This window comes from Talpa occidentalis, unplaced genomic scaffold, assembly GCF_014898055.3.
Source record: "Talpa occidentalis isolate TD23 unplaced genomic scaffold, MPIMG_talOcc4v2.1 talOcc4.14, whole genome shotgun sequence".
In the NCBI taxonomy this organism is placed as follows: Eukaryota; Metazoa; Chordata; class Mammalia; order Eulipotyphla; family Talpidae; genus Talpa; species Talpa occidentalis.
The window spans coordinates 20,766,781-20,784,753 of NW_023601433.1; the positions used below are offsets into that span (position 1 = coordinate 20,766,781).

The 17,973-nt window shown below is 41.1% G+C and overlaps 1 protein-coding gene and 1 long non-coding RNA gene across 3 annotated transcripts in view; one reads left to right on the top strand and one right to left on the bottom strand.

The window, feature by feature from the left end:
• WDR26 (WD repeat domain 26) overlaps positions 1 to 8,479 on the bottom strand; it is a 44,636-nt gene extending 36,157 nt beyond the window's left edge. Inside the window, exons 1-4 of one of the 2 annotated variants that reach the window (XM_037510178.2) lie at positions 7,789 to 8,479; positions 5,968 to 6,067; positions 5,758 to 5,862; positions 124 to 260 (exon numbers count right to left, since the gene is read on the bottom strand). In XM_037510178.2, the coding sequence (XP_037366075.1) occupies positions 124 to 260; positions 5,758 to 5,862; positions 5,968 to 6,067; positions 7,789 to 8,159 (713 nt within the window). In that variant the 5' untranslated portion in view covers positions 8,160 to 8,479. The remainder of the gene's footprint in view (positions 1 to 123; positions 261 to 5,757; positions 5,863 to 5,967; positions 6,068 to 7,788) is intronic. The other variant, XM_037510177.1, reaches the window with a different exon arrangement.
• Positions 8,480 to 8,730: 251 nt separating this feature from the next.
• LOC129145726 (uncharacterized) overlaps positions 8,731 to 17,973 on the top strand; it is a 52,532-nt gene continuing 43,289 nt past the window's right edge. Inside the window, exon 1 of the long non-coding RNA XR_008551705.1 lies at positions 8,731 to 8,882. This is a non-coding gene — a long non-coding RNA (uncharacterized LOC129145726). The remainder of the gene's footprint in view (positions 8,883 to 17,973) is intronic.

Sequence of the window (17,973 nt, forward strand, 5' to 3'; positions counted from 1 at the left end):
TAAAAATTTAGCAATAATCAGATGTTGAAAAAATGTTAAAGAAATGTAATTTTGGAATGGAAACCTTGATAAAATTAACAACCCCTTCATCAACTTGGAGTCTAAGAAACTAAGTTTACTTACCCACTGAGAACATGAATGCGTTCTGTATTGTATTTCAGTGGGGTCAATTCACAGCGTAGAACTTGAAGTGCCTCCAGGACCTTGCCATCCTCCAGGTATTCCAGGTACTTCTGCTGTAGCAGCAAAAACTTCATCCTCTGACATGACAGAAAGCAGCAGTCAGAGGAAAAAGTTGATGGAAGTTTCAGAAAATGTTTGTGCCTAAACAGAACAGTAGAAACCATTCTACTATGCCCTTTGATATAACTTTTGTAAAGCTTTTAAGATGACTCAAAATATTTTGGCTTAATAGAGTTATAGATTAAATGTGACTTGTTCAATTCTACATTTTAATAAAACTGCTATGAGCAAATAATCTCAAATTAGGTATGATTATTAGTGACCAAGGCATCAACATAGGGGAGGAAAAAAAATGAATTCTGCCCTAAAACACTAACCTAGAACTTAGTTCTTGTATGAAAATTTAAATCTATTCCACAAATATTCTTACATTTGCTTTTTAAAAAGCCTGACTTTGATAACAGAGCATTTAGAGTTTTATGTAACAATATTTGAAGAATAGAGAAAAACCAGTTAATAGAAGGATTATTTAAAAGTCACACTGTGAAAGGAGGACTAAGTAGACCAGAAAACAGAACTAAAGCCACAGGGTAGAAGTAGCAAAGTGTAAGATTTTGGCTTATCAAGAGTAAGAGCTGCCCAACAAATGGTGCGCAAAATACTGAGTTTCCCATGGCTAAAGAGGACAAGCATGTTTGATGGACTCACTCTCTTGAGGAGGCAATGGAGATGTCTCTAATTGAAGACTGAATGTAAACAACTTTAAGAAAGTTTCAATATTTGTATACTGGTGGCAATCTGAGCCCTGATACATTTACTACGAAGCAGACAATTATCAACACCCTCCCCCCCCCCAAAAAAAACTATTTCCAGCTTATTGTGAAGCACTTCCACATTTAGTTTTTTCTTATACGTGTTTGGCTTCAGTACTATTAAATGTTTCTTTATTTTACTTTTAACTGGAAAGTGAACATCACAACCTTAGCAGCATTTTTCTAGAGAAAAGAGATGTTGTGAATATCAAATTTGGAAATTTCTTTTAAACCTGAGACCTAATAAAGACTCGCTGCTTACATGAACTCTTCTATCTCATCTACTTTTGATGCTTGAGCAAGTCAACTGATGTCAGTAGAAAACTTAGTAGATAGGAAATGTTTGCCACCATATTCCTAAGAAGTCTTCAAAAACGACTAAGAACTCAAATCTACTTTAAAAAAAAAAAAAATCCAAATGACAGTCTTTGTTTCTTCAATAACATGCTTAGCTTGAAAATACTAAAAAATACTATAAAAAAACAATGTGGAGAAATTACCATGTCTCTATAGACTTAAGAGTATAATGACCTGCCCTAAAGACTTTCTATTAGGGAGTATTTAAAAGAAAAGCATAATCTATAAGCTTATTAAGATGGTTTCTAGAAAAAGTAAATAAAAATAAAGCCTCTCACATAAATTAGGCATACATTTAAATACATCTTTTATAAAATACATGTGTTTGATAACAATCTAATTTTAAATCTGTAGCTAAAAGACAATAAAAATTCAAATTATGAGATAAACTTTAACTCTAGAAATATTACACATAACAAATTTTTACAACACACACACACACACACACAGACACGGCTAAGCAAAATAAAAACAATTCAAAAATCAAAGGATTTTATATTTGAGGTTATTTTGGACACTCTCATCACTTTATCTTCTGGAAAAAACAAAAACACTTCAACTCTTTAATAAAGAGTGTATGTATTTCCATTTATCAATATACTGTTAAAAGTTTTTTACATAGTGTTTTTAAGTGTAAACTTGAGAATCAGAATTTTTTCATTTAAATGCCAGATGAAACTGACCACTATATGTATATTATTTATTCAATTAATTTCTTAGCAACTGAGAACTTGAGGGAAACTGTATTTTAAGATTCAGAGCAAATCTTATTTTTTGGGGGCAGTATCAATCGTCTGGACAGATGTACAATCCTAACCATCCATTCCAATTTGTGTAGGGACAGTGGTCCATGCTATTTCCCCCTTATTTTCCCACCAAGATACTGCTAGAACATGTTATTCACTTTAAATGGGGGTAGAGCAGGAGGAAAAAAGCAAAGTAAAACTTTGAAAAGCCAATATAAACACATATTTTTATATATATAGGAAATGCTGTAAAAGCAGAGCAAGAACATTTCTCTCTGAGTCATTTTGTCTAGATTAAGACAAAGAATACCCTTAAACGGATATCAATCCTGGACATATGAATGGTAACATGCTGCTGGCATGCATAACTAGAAATGTGATTGAGAAAATATTTATTTGACACATATAGAATGGAAAGCACTCCATTTGTGATACAAAAGTGTATCTTCTCCAAATTTAAAGCACAAAAATGTAAATTTCAAGAAAATAAACATCTTCAGCAATTGTTATTTACTGAAAAAGTTTTTAAAAATCAGGTAAAACTGAAGTTTGCTGAGGTGGGGACAGGGCTTTCTGATTTTCTTTTTTTTTTAAAAAAGATCATGAGCACCTTAAATGAAGATGAAAACAAGAATCAGGTGAAGAAAATAAAATCTGTAAAGTATTATTTCTGGTCTCTATATTTCATCTTTGGGCCCATTAACATTTTTACATTTTTTTCTCTTTTTTACTGTCTAATAAAAACTTCAAACTCCTGGTTAGGACAGCTTAGAGAGTTTCACATGGTAATTCCTGCTGCTTGCCCCCCACCCCCCTTTGGAATGTTTTATTCCTTTCCCATTTAATTAGATTAAAATGAATATAAAAGAAAAACCCAAAGTTATGATATACAGGAAGTCTGGTTATCAAGGGCAGCCTTCTGATTAACTGCGGAATAGGGTTATGACCAAGTTATATCAATTAAATCATGACTCAGAGAAAGGAGAAATGACCTGTATTTAAACCAAGCTCCTTAAAAATACTAATTTTGGTACATACATATCTGGACACTTTTGTTAAGTTGATCTCTATTATACTAAAAGTAATCAGCTACCTTTAGACATATAAAAGTTTTGCTATTCATCCAGACAAGTTCTCCCAGACATGGCTAAGCATATCTGAACACAAATGAAAAAAAAAAAAAGTTCAGCTTCCAGAAAAATTCAGAGAAAACTCTAGTATTTGTAATATCATTTGAGTGGAAACTATTTTAAATATGGGGAGGCAGGGAAGAATGGTCTGGACCAATAAAAACATCCAGGTTTAAAAAGTAAAACATAGGGGCCTCCCCTGGTGGCGCAGCAGTTAAGCGCTGGGCTGCGAAGCTGCCTGCAGCCTCCGTAGCGCCCGTTCGATCCCCGGCCACTGGCCAGGGTCCCACATGGTGCGACAGACCTCTCCTGCTGTGCCCGCTGCTCCCCTCAGCAGTGTATTTTGTCAGTCTGCCTGTTCTGTTCCCCACTCTTTCTCTGGTGAATTCTCTCATCCTCCTGCCCTTCTGACTATACCCAGTGCTTGTATAAATAAATAAATATTTAAAAAAAAAAAAAAAAAAAAAGACAAAACATAATCTAAGCCTACCAGAGTAAATTATCAAATGTGTCTGTATAAACAGTTAAAATAATTGTGTTTTAAAAAAATAAGAACCCTAATAGTTATTGTCTAAGGTATTAAAAAGGAACTTATGCTTACATTAGATTATCTTCTGGAGATGGAGGGGGGGGAGAGGAGTAAATCTAAACACAATTAGAATGGAGAAGAACACTTTAAAAAATGCTGAACTTAATTTTTAAAAGCAATTGATTCATCAATGCTTAAAGTGAGATAAAACTGGAACCTCTTTCTTTATATAAATACCTAAATAGTCTGATGGAATGAGGCTCAGCCAGAGATTTAATCTTCATCTTTTATTAGATCCTAGAGTGCTCTACAGACTGAACAGGCTGTAAAAAGAAAGGATTCTGCCTTATTATCTACAGTTACCTTTCTTCAGTTTACATGTTGCTTCTAATGAAAGTTTCTAACAATAATCATAATCTAAATTAATACAGAAATCTCCAATTACTATAAACAAAAAAAAGGGGAAGTGAGCCTATTAAAGAAGCTCTTACTGCTAAACTATAGATAAAATTTGGCTAAAGTTTAAAAAAGAAAAAAGTCCTTCAAGAATGCACACTTATTTTAAAACAGCCTCTGGGTAGGTTTTTTACTGTCATCACACAAATAGTGTTATCTTATAATAGGAAAAGAACCTCAATCCTTTTTTGGGCCATTTAATTGTCTTTATTTTAGGGTCAATTTCCATTCTGTCAGAGCTAACAGTTTATGTTAAACTGTCCAATAAAAATATAGTTAGGTGTTTTTCTAAATCCCAAATATTACCAGAAATTTGCAATATTTTAAAATATAGATGTTTAGCTATTTTAATTTTAAAAATTTACCATGGAATTGACTATTCCCTGAGTTAACTTATTATCAATTATCTGATTCAATAGTAAGTTAAAAATTTTTAATATTTTAAGTATTTACTGAAAGAAAAAAAATACTAGATCATCAATTTAAATGAACCCTTATTTGTTGACCCTTGTTTGTACCATTAATTCATCTCAAGTCTATTCTCTAGGCTATTATACAAAATCATTAAAAATTTGAAAACTTTGGTAACAAAGATTCCAAACTTCCTTCCCAAAACAAAAATAGGAGGCTCTAGAAGGTTTACAAACAATGGCAGAAAGACTGTTTGACCCAATTTAAAATAAATCAAAATGTAACACTCACTTACTCATATTTAGTGAACAGCTGGTTTCTCTACTTCACTTCCTATGCTCCTTCTTTCCCTCCCCCACCAGACAGGAAGTTGCTTTTGACAACAAATGAATCAGCTAGAAGTTTAAAAAGTCAGCAGCCAGGCGCTGATTCTTCATGGTTTCCAATCACAAGCACTCAGAAAAAAACTTATCCTCGCCTCTCTCTCAGCAACATCTACTACTAAAGAATTAAAGCCTACCACTATAAAGAATTCATTAAGATTTATGAAAGAAGCTGACATTTAAACAACTAAATTGATCTTGTGGGGGAAATAAGGTCAGTAAGCAGAGCCCAGTGGTCAAATTTGCATTAAAAACCCTACCAAAATGATACAGAGAAAACCGACACTGTCAATTCACACAACTGGAATGGAAATGGTGAGCACACCAACAGAGTTGGTTAGAATTAACTACAATTCCAAAAGATTAAAAAGAGGGTAATTGCTGCATCATCAACTCAAGGTTTTATGGATATACATACATTTTGTTTACTAACACTCAGTATTTTATATGAAAGTATAATCTATCTTCAATTCTATAAACATAAAACTTATTAATAGAACTAAAAGTATGAAGATCATTTAATTTGTAAAAGCTTAATTTATAAACTAGTTTCAAAGCACACATTTGTTAAGTATGATTTTAAAATAAAAACCTCAAACTTTAAAACATCATAAACTCACTCTAGTTTACAAAATTAAATATATGAACCCTGTTTTTCAGTCTTATCCTTTAAAAGAGCCGGAGCCCAGAGTTATCAATAACCTACTAAAATAAGCATAAATGTGAAACTAAGAACAAAAGTGTATTTACCACAATTATTCCCAACAACGTTTGAGAGATTTCAAGTGCGCCTCTTACCACAATAGCATGAGGAGAATGCACTAAAGGCTTTAGTTCATTCAGGTCATTTTCTGCCTGCAAAAATTGGTATAAAAAAAAAAAAAAAAAGAAATGTCACAAAATGCACATCAAATATATAATTTTAGCAGCAGTCACACAGCTCTATATGCCCTACTTTACCTTATCCCAGTCTCCTTCCATGACATGATTTCGGAATTTGGTAGCAGAAGGATGTTCTAAACGACATCCTGACTCTTGCATGAGGAGATCAACAGTCTGGCTGCAGGAGAGATACAGTGTAAAAAAGACCTGACCAACTTTAGGGTTTTACTCTTCCAAATAAATTAATGTCTATGAAAACAGTTGCAAAAGTTTTTAAGAAACCTCATGAAGAAAAAAATAGCTTTAATGTGCTTGGCTCAACTAACAGATTTTAATGCTGCCATCACCTACACTTATGTCTAGTCAAATTCTTGAAACTGAATCAAAATTAAGTTCTTCATACTTGTGCTATTTAATGCCTCAGAAGTTAAATGAAATATAAGGTGTGTTGTAAATAATCGAAAAGCCAGGATCTACACGGTAACTCCATTACTACATTTTGAAGGATAAAAACAACTAGAGCTCCATAAGGTAAATAAACGACCTGTGTTAGATGAGTTTCACATCCAGGTATTATTTTTGCACAGAAATTCTACTTGGTCAATCTTTCAAATAAAATAAATCCAGCATCAAAAATCATTCCCTTTCTCTCTATACTAAAAATAGCAAATTTACTATGGTGTAGGTTCCAAACAGTCACGAGTTATTTCCTCCTGCTGCTGTCAGCTTGCTTCTTGTCTCAGTAATATGTTCTGTTAGCATTTACAAAATCTGTTTCCATACTAATCCTATTCCTTAGGTAACCAAGTAAAAATCTTCTTACAATATATTTTTCTTTGAGAGTTTAAAAGATTGATCAAATGTGGCTTCTTCCAGCAAATATTATGATACCTAAGAAACTTCCTTTATAGGCCTTACATAATTTTTAAATTTCAATGCTTTCTAATTCAGTTCCATTTATTTTTAAACAGTACAATAATAATCTGAGACCCCAAACACTTATGTCATTTAAAAAGTGCTCCATTTCTCCCAGAACAAATCTATCACCCCCAAAGTACACACTGGCTAAAGAGCTGAATCTACCCTTTGAAGCTAGGAAACTGTTGCATGTTTCCCCCCTTCCTCTTATTCTGGTCGTGCTCAGCCCACCTCCTCCAGGTGGTCCAGGGGACTCCCGCCCATCCTACCTTCTACCCCTTAGCTTTTCTTTGTGTGTACCAAACGGTGATTTTCGCCCAAGGTCGCTGTCTACCTTCACCCTATTTTAGGTGTACAAGGCCACCTAAATTGTATTCGAAAATAAATGATTCACCAGATCAGATGACCCTTTTCAGAGGCAATCATCTCCTGGGTATTAAATTAGGTTTGCACACCAGTTACGAGGCCCCTTGCACGCACATAAGGGCCTTTAAATGGCACCGACCAGGCGGCTTCCTTCACTACTCCCGTCAGACTTCTTCAGCGACCTCCTCCCGAGTCACCCGGCCCCGCGGTTCCCCAGGCACGGGTGGACGACCGTCGCGACTGACCCGGCGGTCTGCCCGGGCGTCTATCACGGCTGGGGGCGGGGGTGTCCCACAAAGATGCCTCTGGGAGGCACTTGAAAAGCGGATCCCGCAGGCTCATCATCCCCGGCTCCATCCGCCCCCCGCGTCTGTGCTGACAGACAATCGGGCTCTGGAGGCGCGTGGGGAGGGCCCGTCTCTGGGCTTCAACGGTCCCTTCCGGCTGCCCGTCTCGCCTCACAACCGGCCGGGCTGACGGGCCTTCCCGTCCCTGCAGGCCGGCGCCTGCCCCGGGAGGCCGAGCGGCCCGCCGGTCCCGGCCGCGGGAACTCTCCGCAGCCCCCGCCCGTACCCCGGCCCGGCCGTCCCCGCCGGCTGCCTGCGGGGGACTTACTTGAGCCCTAGGCCGTTCAAGTGCTGTCCTATCAGCCTGATGACATCCTCATCCGACTGGGAGAGCCGCTTCTTCTTCTTGAGGCTGCTGCCCAGGTCCGAGGCGGCCAAGGAAGCGGCGGCGGTGGCGGCGGCGGCGGCCCCGCCGGGGACCCCGTTATTGACACTCAGGCTGTTGCTATTGTTGCTGGCGGCGGAGGGGGCGGCGGGCAGCAGCCCGTTGGCGTGGGCCAGGTCCCCCGCGGACGACGACGGCGACGATTCCCCGTTCTGGGCCGCCAGGCACGCGAGCTCCTGGGTCTGTCCCTGGCCCCCGCCGCCCCCGCCGCCGCCGCCGCCTCCTCCTCCTCCTCCGGACCCGTTGGCCTGCATGATGCTGCCGCCGACCGGGCTGTGGCCGCTGCTCCGGTGGGGGACGGCCGCGGCGGCCGGAGGGGCGGCGGCCGGGGAGAGTCCCACCACCACCACCACGGAGGAGGAGGAGGAGGAGGGCGAGGACGACGAGGTCGGAGGGGAGAGGCCTGCTCTGCCTGCCGAAGCCCCGGGCTCTCCTGCTCCCTCCGCCGCCGAGGCTCGGGGTTTCTTCCGCGGGGGCGGGGAGGCTCCGCCGGTGTCCGAGTCGGAGGAGGAGGAAGCGGAGGCCAGAGTTTCCTCGCCGAGAGAGGCCGTGGTGGGAAGCCGGCGGGGCGCGGCGGGGGAGGGAGGCGGGGGCCGGGGAGGGTCGGGCGAGGGGCCGGGGAGGTGGGGGGTCAGGGCCGGGGTACGAGGAGGGAGGAGGGCGAGGAGGAGGGGGAGAAGGAGGATCCGGGCCCTTTCCCCCCCCCCTCCCGGAGGCAGCTCGGGGTGCGCGGCCCGGGGGTCGCGCCGGGGGCGCCGCGGGGCGGCTGCGGGGCGCGGGGCCCGCCGCTGGGCTGAGCCCCGGCGGCGGCGGCGGCGGCGGGTGGCGGCGGAGGCAGCTGCCGCCTCTGTCCTCGGGTCCGCTCCGCTCCGCTCCCTGGTGTGTTGATTCTTCCCCCAGCTGCTGCCTAATGGAGGCCAGGCGCCCGCGTCACAGGAAATGCCTATACTGCCCTCCTCACTCACTTCCGGCGGCAGGTATGGAGCCTATAGGGGGGCCTGTCACCCGGCACGTGCGCGGGGGGCAGGCCCGGGCGTTCGGGGAGCAGCTCCGGGGCTGCAGGGCCGAGCCGACCCGCGCCTGAGCGCCGCGGCCCGCCCGGACGTCCCCCGGCGCCGCGGCGGGCCCGGGCCGCGAGGACGGAGCTTGTCACCGCCCCCGAGGCCGGCGCGCCCGGGACGGCCGCGGGCGCGGGCGTGAGGGCCCCGGCGCGACCTGGGCGCTGGAGGCGCGCGGGGCCGCGGGCCGCCCTCCCCGGCCGACGGCCCGGGTCGAGCAGGGGGCCGGGCTTCGTGAGGAGAACTTCGAGGCGCAGGGCGGCGGCGGGCCCCGGCCGCTCGCAGTGGGAACCAGGACGAGAACCGGAACGAACGGCCGCCGGCTCGAGTATGGAAAAGCGTGACTTTCCCGGCCGGCGCCTCGCGCAGTCGCCGTGGCCGGCCCGTCCCCGGGGGGCTGAGAGGACGCGCCGGGGAGAGCCCGTGCGCCACCCCGGGAGGTGGAAGCGTCTGTGAAAGCGGAATCTGACCGGGAGTACCAAAAAGGCTGCGGGAGAGGAGAGGAGGGGAGGGACTTGACTGGGGGTTTCTCTCATTTTTAGCTCTCGCTCAGCACCTCCTCCCCTCCAGCTGCTTCTGGAGTCTCTGTCCGGTTTAGGCGACAGTAATACTGACCCAGCTATTGCTTCAAAGCCTGCATTTTGGGGGAAGCAGGATTCGAATCTTTTGTAAGGAGAATTCTAACTCAACCTGAGCTCCAGGCTTGAAATTTTTAGGTGGAATGTGAGGCTTCTGTGTCACCGTGACTCCCATTTTTGTGGCTATAGAAATGCAGCAATAATCGTAGTCACCACAGATGATTATTACACGTCTGTGTTCATAGCACGTTCACCTGAGATGTACAAACATCTCAGAAACGTAAACATTTTTTTCTCTAAAGTTCCCCTGTGGAAAAAACGTTTACTCAACTAAGGCATCTTATCGCTGAAACTTAAAATATTAATGACTCAAAGTAACTATGAGGCCTTTGGAGACCGCCCTTTTTGACTTTAGAATATAAAAGATGATGCTTATGAGAAATTAGTAAAGAATTCTGAGCTCTGTGGCTCCTCAGACAGGAAGGAGAACAAGGAAGACCAATGTAGGCCCTTACAGAGATTTGTAATTCTCACCTCTTAAATATACTTCCAGTTGGTGTCATTGTGAGGTGACTCATAATCACTGTTTTTATTCACCTAGACAGACCAGAGTTCTAGCTAAGTTCATAGGGCATTGTCACTGTATCCAACAGAGCCTGAATTACTAGATAGTTAACACCTTCAGAGAACCCTGTTGGCATATTAACTTTGAACAACCATACTGTTAAGGAGTCCAAACTTTAATTTTCCCAGAATCGTTTACAATGATTTATTGGAACCATAGCACTAGCTTCTGAATAGTCTATAGTTCTTATAAAGAAAGCAATCACTTAGTGGTGGACAAGATAAGGCTCACACTTCATTGGCAAAAGTGAAAGGATGAAAGGAAAAAGAAACTGGAATCAACTGCTGTCTGTACTCAATAGGATATCCCAGCTTTTCTATTTAACGTGACCAAGACTGCTCTTATTAGAGTTCTGAATTTATGAGGTCCATATGCACGCACATTTTTTCTTCCTTTCAACAACGAGGGTGTAAGTTCTTTGAGGCAGGATCTTTGTATTGTTCATCTAAGCCAGTGTTTTTCAGATTGTGGGGCATGACCATTTGTGAGTCATGAAATCGGTGAATTAGTCTATAATTATGATTTTAAAAAATGAATGGAAAATTAAAAAATCATAGAAAATATCTAAGTAAATCATACGAAGGTGATTGTAAAATTTTTTGTTTCAATGACAGTACCTTATCTGTGCTTTAGAAGTAAAATACACTTTTTCGATAGGCCTTCCTGAAAAATGTTTGAAAAGCACTCATCTAAGCCAGTCCTGACTGACAAAAAAACAACTCAAGAAATGTGTTAGGTTTCTAAATGGCAAACCACTCCTTAAAACAATGTCTTAACTGTAAAAATGAGGAGCTACACCAGATTTTAAAAAGCCAAGATAGCATGGGAGTTTGTAATGAAATATAAAACCAAATTTTCATAAAAATCTTTGTAAAACAAATATAGATTGTTACTCTTCTATCAAGATTTAAGTTTGGTATTTCAACCTGGTACATATCAGTACCAATATTACTCAGTTTATTAATTTCTTTCAGGAAAAGGTAGTTTTCAGGACCCGAGATAACCCTGAGAAGATTACATTTATATTTAAATATCTCTAGCTTGATTATCCTAGCTTTTCTTTGTTGAGATTTCTAAAGTTGACAAACTGAACTTGTTAGGCTTGGGTCAACTGGGTGAATTCAGGAAAGAACATGATTCTTGGAGTCAGAACACTTAAATGTTTGACCTTGAACCAGTCATTTAACTGCTGCCCTTCATTGATTTCATGTTTTTGGAGTGGGTGTTATGACACTGGCTTACCTGCCCCAGAGTTGATGTGTGAGTTAAGTGAGAAAACAAATATAACAAAAATACTATGTTGAGAGGTTTCAAAATATAATTGAAATCCTGCCATCATTTCAAAAAAGATTTGAAGCAACTAAATGTGAAGATATAATCATATTATTGTTGCTATTTCTGAGTTGTGGACTCTAGTCACTTTTTTATTCCAACTCTGCCATTTAGCTGTGTTCCTGTGCATCTTTACGCAGACACCTCTGAATATTGTGCTTCATATTAGTCTTCCTCTGGTGGGGTGTTTCTAATAACTGTGTAAGAGAGTGAAAGATACATAATCTGGGAGTTTTGCCTGCTGTTCCATGTATGTCTCTCCGTGCAAGTGCTTGCTTATTTTTCCCATTCTATCAACATTCCACTCATGCCGTGAGCATTCAGTACACTCCTGTAAAGTGGGTAGGAGTGGCACATCAGGTGAATCAGTGCAAAGACAGGACTCCTGCCTTGCCACTGAGCATTTATATTCAGAAGTGAACAAGTGGAAGTGTTCGCCTTCCTCTCAATGAAAACTGCTTTTCTCAGCAGCCATCTCAAACTGTTCCTGAGAGCATTTGGTACGCATAAACAGTCTAAGGAAAAGTTCTGAAGAAGGAACAGAAATATACCAAAGCACTAGATTGTTCTCTCCCCCCCCCCCCCCCACAACTGGTAATAGACTGCTTGGAGTCGACTATTTGCTGCACTGACTTTGGTAGGTCACATTAAAAAATGCACATAACATTGAGCTGCTATGTGTGCAAAGATAGTCACTGAAGCATTCCATTAAAAAAGAATGGAAATAGTATCACAACATTATTTGTAGAGCTTTGAACCTATAGCCTCCCATCCCCTGAGCGGATAGAAAGAAACCTACTTTACCTCAGTAAACATAATTTGGGGGGAAAAAAGATATGTTATTAAGTTAAAAATGTGCATAATAAAAGTATGCAAAATATGATTCATTTTGCTAAGTAAATGAATACATATATGCAGGCATTATTTTTACGGGTAGTATAGAAAAGCATAAATAGTAGATTACCTTTAGGTGGGAGGACTGGGGTGGTGAGGAGCAAGTTCTTATTTTTTTCATTTTATACTTTTTTCCAGTGTTTGCATTTTCTAAGTATAGGTTTTTAAGTGTCAACAGAAATTATTTGAATTTTACTTTATTTTTTGTGTTAATAAATATTTATGGCTTTAATGCACTCATTTTTTTTAAAATAAATTTTATTTTTATATTCCCCATACAATTGCAACCTCCTTATTTTGACCCCAATCCCTCCCCTCCCCGCCCCCCACCCTCCATAGAGTGTCTCTGGTTCATAGTTTTTTGTTGATTTTGATTTTTACTTTCTTACAGTTATTCATTTTCCTTGTCCCTTATTTAAGTTTTCTAGATTCCTGCTATGAGTGAGACCATCCGGTATTTTTCTTTTCCTTTCTGGCTTATTTCGCTGAGCATGATCCCTTCCAGCACCATCCATGTTGCTGCAAATTGCATGTGTTTATCTTTTTTGAATGCTGAGTAATATCACTCATGTTTTTTTAAAGTTCACTCAGAAGCCATCAAAGTTCTCATGAGGATTTAATCATAAATAAAAACATGCCAGAGAAAGCAGTATTATGCATATTTAATTAACATTAAATATACTTTTTTTTTTTTTTTAGAACCACCTCCTTTCCATCACCTGCATCTTCTCTGCTAACTCTGTAGTACATACATAACCATTTTCTCACTTGGTTAGAGTCATCTAGGGAATAAAGGGCAAAAAGACATTCCTATTTATTAACTTTGAAAAGTAGATAAATAATTAATAGCCCCTGGAGTCCCAGCATATTAGACAACAGGCCCTTTGGGCAGTTTTTCTTATTCTTGGCTTCATATATGCTGTTCATCCTCTGTCATTATAATAATCATAAATAATAATCAATGGTAAAACATGATCATGATTGTTAACAACATAGGAGAAAATATGTTTTCTGAATATGTTTACATAGCCCATATAGAAGTAATGATCTAACGGCTAGACTTTTAAGACTTAAAAATTTAAGACTCCTAGCTAATTTTAACAAAGTTTAAAAAAATGTTAAAATCATCCCTGGACTTCTTTAGTTAATTATTATTATTTAAAAATTGTGACCTTTGCTAAATAATATTGAATGTATGGGCCAATGCCAAGCACTATAATAGCCTAAATTTAAAAAAAAGTTGGTTGAAGGAGCTGGTGAATGCCAGTCATTAACAACAAAAGAGTTAAAGAGTGGCTCTTAGCTGCGTTTTTGTGGCTTGTGAAAGGGTGCTTGGCTCAGTCAGGACTGACAGAGTGTTACAGATTTGCTGGTTCCTTTAATACCTCATTTAATGGAGTTTGGATCTTCACATTTCTACATATATTTCTGCATACAGCCTTTCTCTATACATTTCTGAAAAATAAGGATGTTTAACTTCCCTGCTATACCTCAGACCCCTTATGAGAATCTTTTTCTCTATACCCAAAATTTTGACTAACACTGTGAAAATAGAAATAGATGTGAGGTTTAACCACAGATTTTCATTGCATTTTGTTCTCTACATTTTCTTTCCTAGTGTCCACTATTTTCATTCTATCTGTTCTTTCCCGTGATGGCACATGTCCTTGGCAGGGCCTCTGAAATAAATAATATAAAGAGCTGACGCTTAACCAGGCATTGTTCTAAGTGCTTTACATATATTGTGCTATTTTAATCTTGTTGACCTTAGAGAATTTGTGTTTTTATTATCCCCATTTTTACAAAAAGCACAAAAAACTTGAGGCTACAAAGCTGGTGTGTGGGAGAACTGGGTGCATCGAAACTGTGTCCTCAAACCTTCCACTACATTATTTTTCAGAGGTGGCTGTTAGACTGAAAAGTACACATTTAAATTCCTGTGGGTCAAAAGAAGAAATGGGGCAAGTCCTATAAACTAATTTTTGAACTTTGCTCTTCTTTTATATATGAAACCTTGGTTCTTCACCTTTGAAGCCCTCATCATTTCACTGGCCTAATTAGTAGTAGATAAGTGAGCCTGTGGAAGGACACTAAAAGGTTTTCCTTCCTGTGGAAGCCACCACAGGGAGTGCCTAGAAGCTCCTTATCAAGGATACAGTTCATTTCTCCAAGAAGTCCCTGTTGAAATACAGCATTTTGTCTACAAGTGTTAGCATACCAAGGTAGGTATAACATGGAGATTTGTTGGTAAACTGAGGGGACTTCAGTTCAGTCTGGCATCCTGGTGTTGATTTATACAGGAATTCATACTTCACAGCAGGTCCTTGAGTAATACTATTTCATTAAGTTATTAAGTGGTGTTAAAATGTTGATGAGAAAACACAGTCTATGCCAAAGTTGAACAAAATGATGTCATTTAAGGGCCTGCTTTTGTTATATGTTGTTTAGCTTAAAGTGGAAGTTTCCAAGAACCTATCCACAGTGTTAAATACAGACTTGCTATATTTTACTCTGTTGGCAGTCCTTGCCAGGCAAGAAGACACCGATATCTAGCTTAGATGGGGCTAGTTAACATAAACTTAATATTTAGGAGTAGGGTCAGCTCAGGGGAGGTCATAGGAGCTTCTTCTAGACTCTTTTGTTTTAGGCCTCCCTGGTGGCGCAGGGGTTAAGTCTCAGTACTATGAGACTATCTGCAGCCACTGCAGCAGGAGTTCAGCAGCCACTGCAGTAGGAGTAAGATCCCTGGCCAGGGCACTGTCCCACATGGCACAGCAGACTTCTGTTGCGTCTGCTGCTCCCCTCAGCAGTATATTTCAATACATCTGCCTGTTTGCTCCCCACTCTGTCTCTGATCAATCCTCTCACCCTCCCGCACCTCTGCCCTACACCCCAGCTCTTGTATGCATAAATAAATAAAATAAATTTTAAAAAAGTCTTGTTTTAGGGCGAACAACTAGATTGCTTAGATACCTTATACTGGCACACACCCTAAAGAATATGGGTAAATGACTGCTCTGCCATATCCAGGTTCCCAGTAATGTTTCTTTAACTGCTTTTTTTTAAATTTATTTTTTTTATTTATGCATACAAGAACTGGGGTACAGGCCAGAGGTGCAGGGGATGAGAGGATTCACCAGAGACAGAGTGGGGAACAGAACAGGCAGACTGACTGAAATACACTGCTGAGGGGAGCAGTAGGCAAGACAGGAGAGGTCTGCTATGCCATGTGGGTAGCTCCCTGGCCGGGGACTGAACTTATGCCGCAGTGGCTGGTGATGGCTTCATAGTGCTGAGACTTTAACCCCTGTGCCACAAGGGAGGCCTCTCTTTAAGTGCTTCTCTGAGAGTAGGCATTGACTTACGCTGGTCAGTGCACAGATGTGGTATGGATTCTCCTCTGTTTCAGACATTCTGCTTGATAATAGAATGACCAAGATGACCTCTGGAAGTCTCTGTAGCCCAAGGGTTCAATGTCTGTGGTTTCCATTTCACTATATATAGTATAATTTGATTAGGTTGGGGAGGTAGAAGAGAAGAGTCACTAATAGCCAAAAAGTCTAAACCTTGAATTTGCTATAGCTTTAAAAGAGATTTTTATTTTTTTTCCCCAAAGATTTATTTATTTATGCATATAAGAACTGGGGTACAGGCCAAAGGTGTGGGTAGTGAGAGGATTCACCAAAGACAGAGCGGGGAACAGAACAGGTGGATTGACTGAAACACAGTACTCAGGGGAGTAGCGGGTGAGTCAGGAGAGGTCTGCTGTGCCATATGGGTAGCTCCCTGGCCAGGGATCGAGCTCATGCTGTGGTGGCTCCAGGTAGCTTTGTAGGTTGTGTCTTAACCCCTTGTGCCACCAGGGAGGCCCTCTTGGTTTTGTTTTTTTTTTTAAAGATTTATTTATTTGTAAAGAATTGGGTCCCAGGCCAGAGTTGTGGGGGGGGGGGAGGGTGAGAGGATTCACCAGAGGCAGAATGGGGAACAGAACAGGTGGACTGACTGAAATACACTGCTGAGGGCAGTGGCGGGCGAGTCAGGAGAGGTCTGCTGTGCCATGTGGGTAGCTCCCTGGCCAGGGATCAAACTCATGCTGCAGTGGCTGCAGGTAGCTTCGTAGGCTGCATCTTAACTTCTTGAGCCACCAGGGAGGCCTCTAAAGAGATTTTTATTCTGCAAAATTTTATTTTGTTTTGTTTTATTTAAGATTTATTTATTTTTATACAAGAGCTGGGGTACAGGCCAGAGGTGCAGGAGGGTGAGAGGATTCACCAGAGACAGAACAGGTTGCAGAACAGGCAGACGGACCAAAATATACTGCTGAGGGGAGCAGCGGGTGAGGCAGGAAGGTCTGTTGTGTCATGTGGGAATCTCCCTGGCCGGCCGGGAATTGAACTCGTGCTGCAGAGGCTGCGGACAGCTTCACAGCGCTGCACTCAACCTGCTGCGCCACCAGGGAGGCCCTCTGCAAAATTTTAAACATACACAGAGATAGAATAGTACAGTGATTCCCATGGGCCCACCATCCAGCTACAATAGTCATCAATCAATATGTTCTTGTTTTATCCATCCTTCCTCTTATAGTTGTCTTGACGCAAATTCAAGATATTTGTAATATATGTATTTGTACTTCAGTTTGTAGCTCTAAAAGAGAAGAACTTCCTTGAAAACATTTCCACAGTACCCTCATCACACTCAAAAACCAAATAATCCTTTAATTATCAAATATGTTGTCAAGTGTTCAATTTTCCCCAACTGTCTCATAAATTATTTTTAACAGTTGGCTTGTGTGAAGCAAGAGCCAAACAAGGTCCACACATTGCATTTGGTTGATATAAATGGCCAAAGTCTCTCTCTTTCTTTTTTTTTAGTAAACATTTTTATTAAACCATAACATATGTAGAAGAGTGTACAAATCCAAAGTGTACAACTCAATGACTTTTTTTCCTATGAAACCACCACCCAAATCATGGAATAGAATATTACCAGGACTCCAGTAGTATCTTTTTTTAAAATTTTTAAAAAAAGATTTATTTATACAAGAACTGGGGCACAGGCCAGATGTGTGGGAGAGTGAGAGGATTCACCAGAGACAGAGTAGGGAGCAGAACAGGCAGGCGGACTGAAATACACTGCTGAGGGGAGCAGCGGAGAGACAAGAGAGATCTGTGGTGCCATGTGGGTATCTCCCTGGCTGTCTGGGGAATCCATGCTGCAGCTTCACAGCGCTGTGCTCTACTGCCTGCACCACCAGGGAGGTCCAACTGCAGTAGTATCTTACTGTACCTTTAATTTGCGTTTCTCTAATGACTAATGATGTTGAGCCCATTTTAAATATTTTTTTTCTGGCTATTTGGATATTTTCTTTTATCAGGTATTTTGCCCCTTTTTAAACATTGCATCTGTTTCTTAATGATTTGTGATATTCTTTATACATTCTAGATATGAGTCCTTTGGTGAATGTGTAATACTGTAAATGCCTTCTCCCACTGCATGCTTTGCTTTCATTCTCATAATGGTGTCTTTTTTTTTTTTAAAGATTTGTTTAATTTAATTAATTTATTTATTTATACAAGCACTG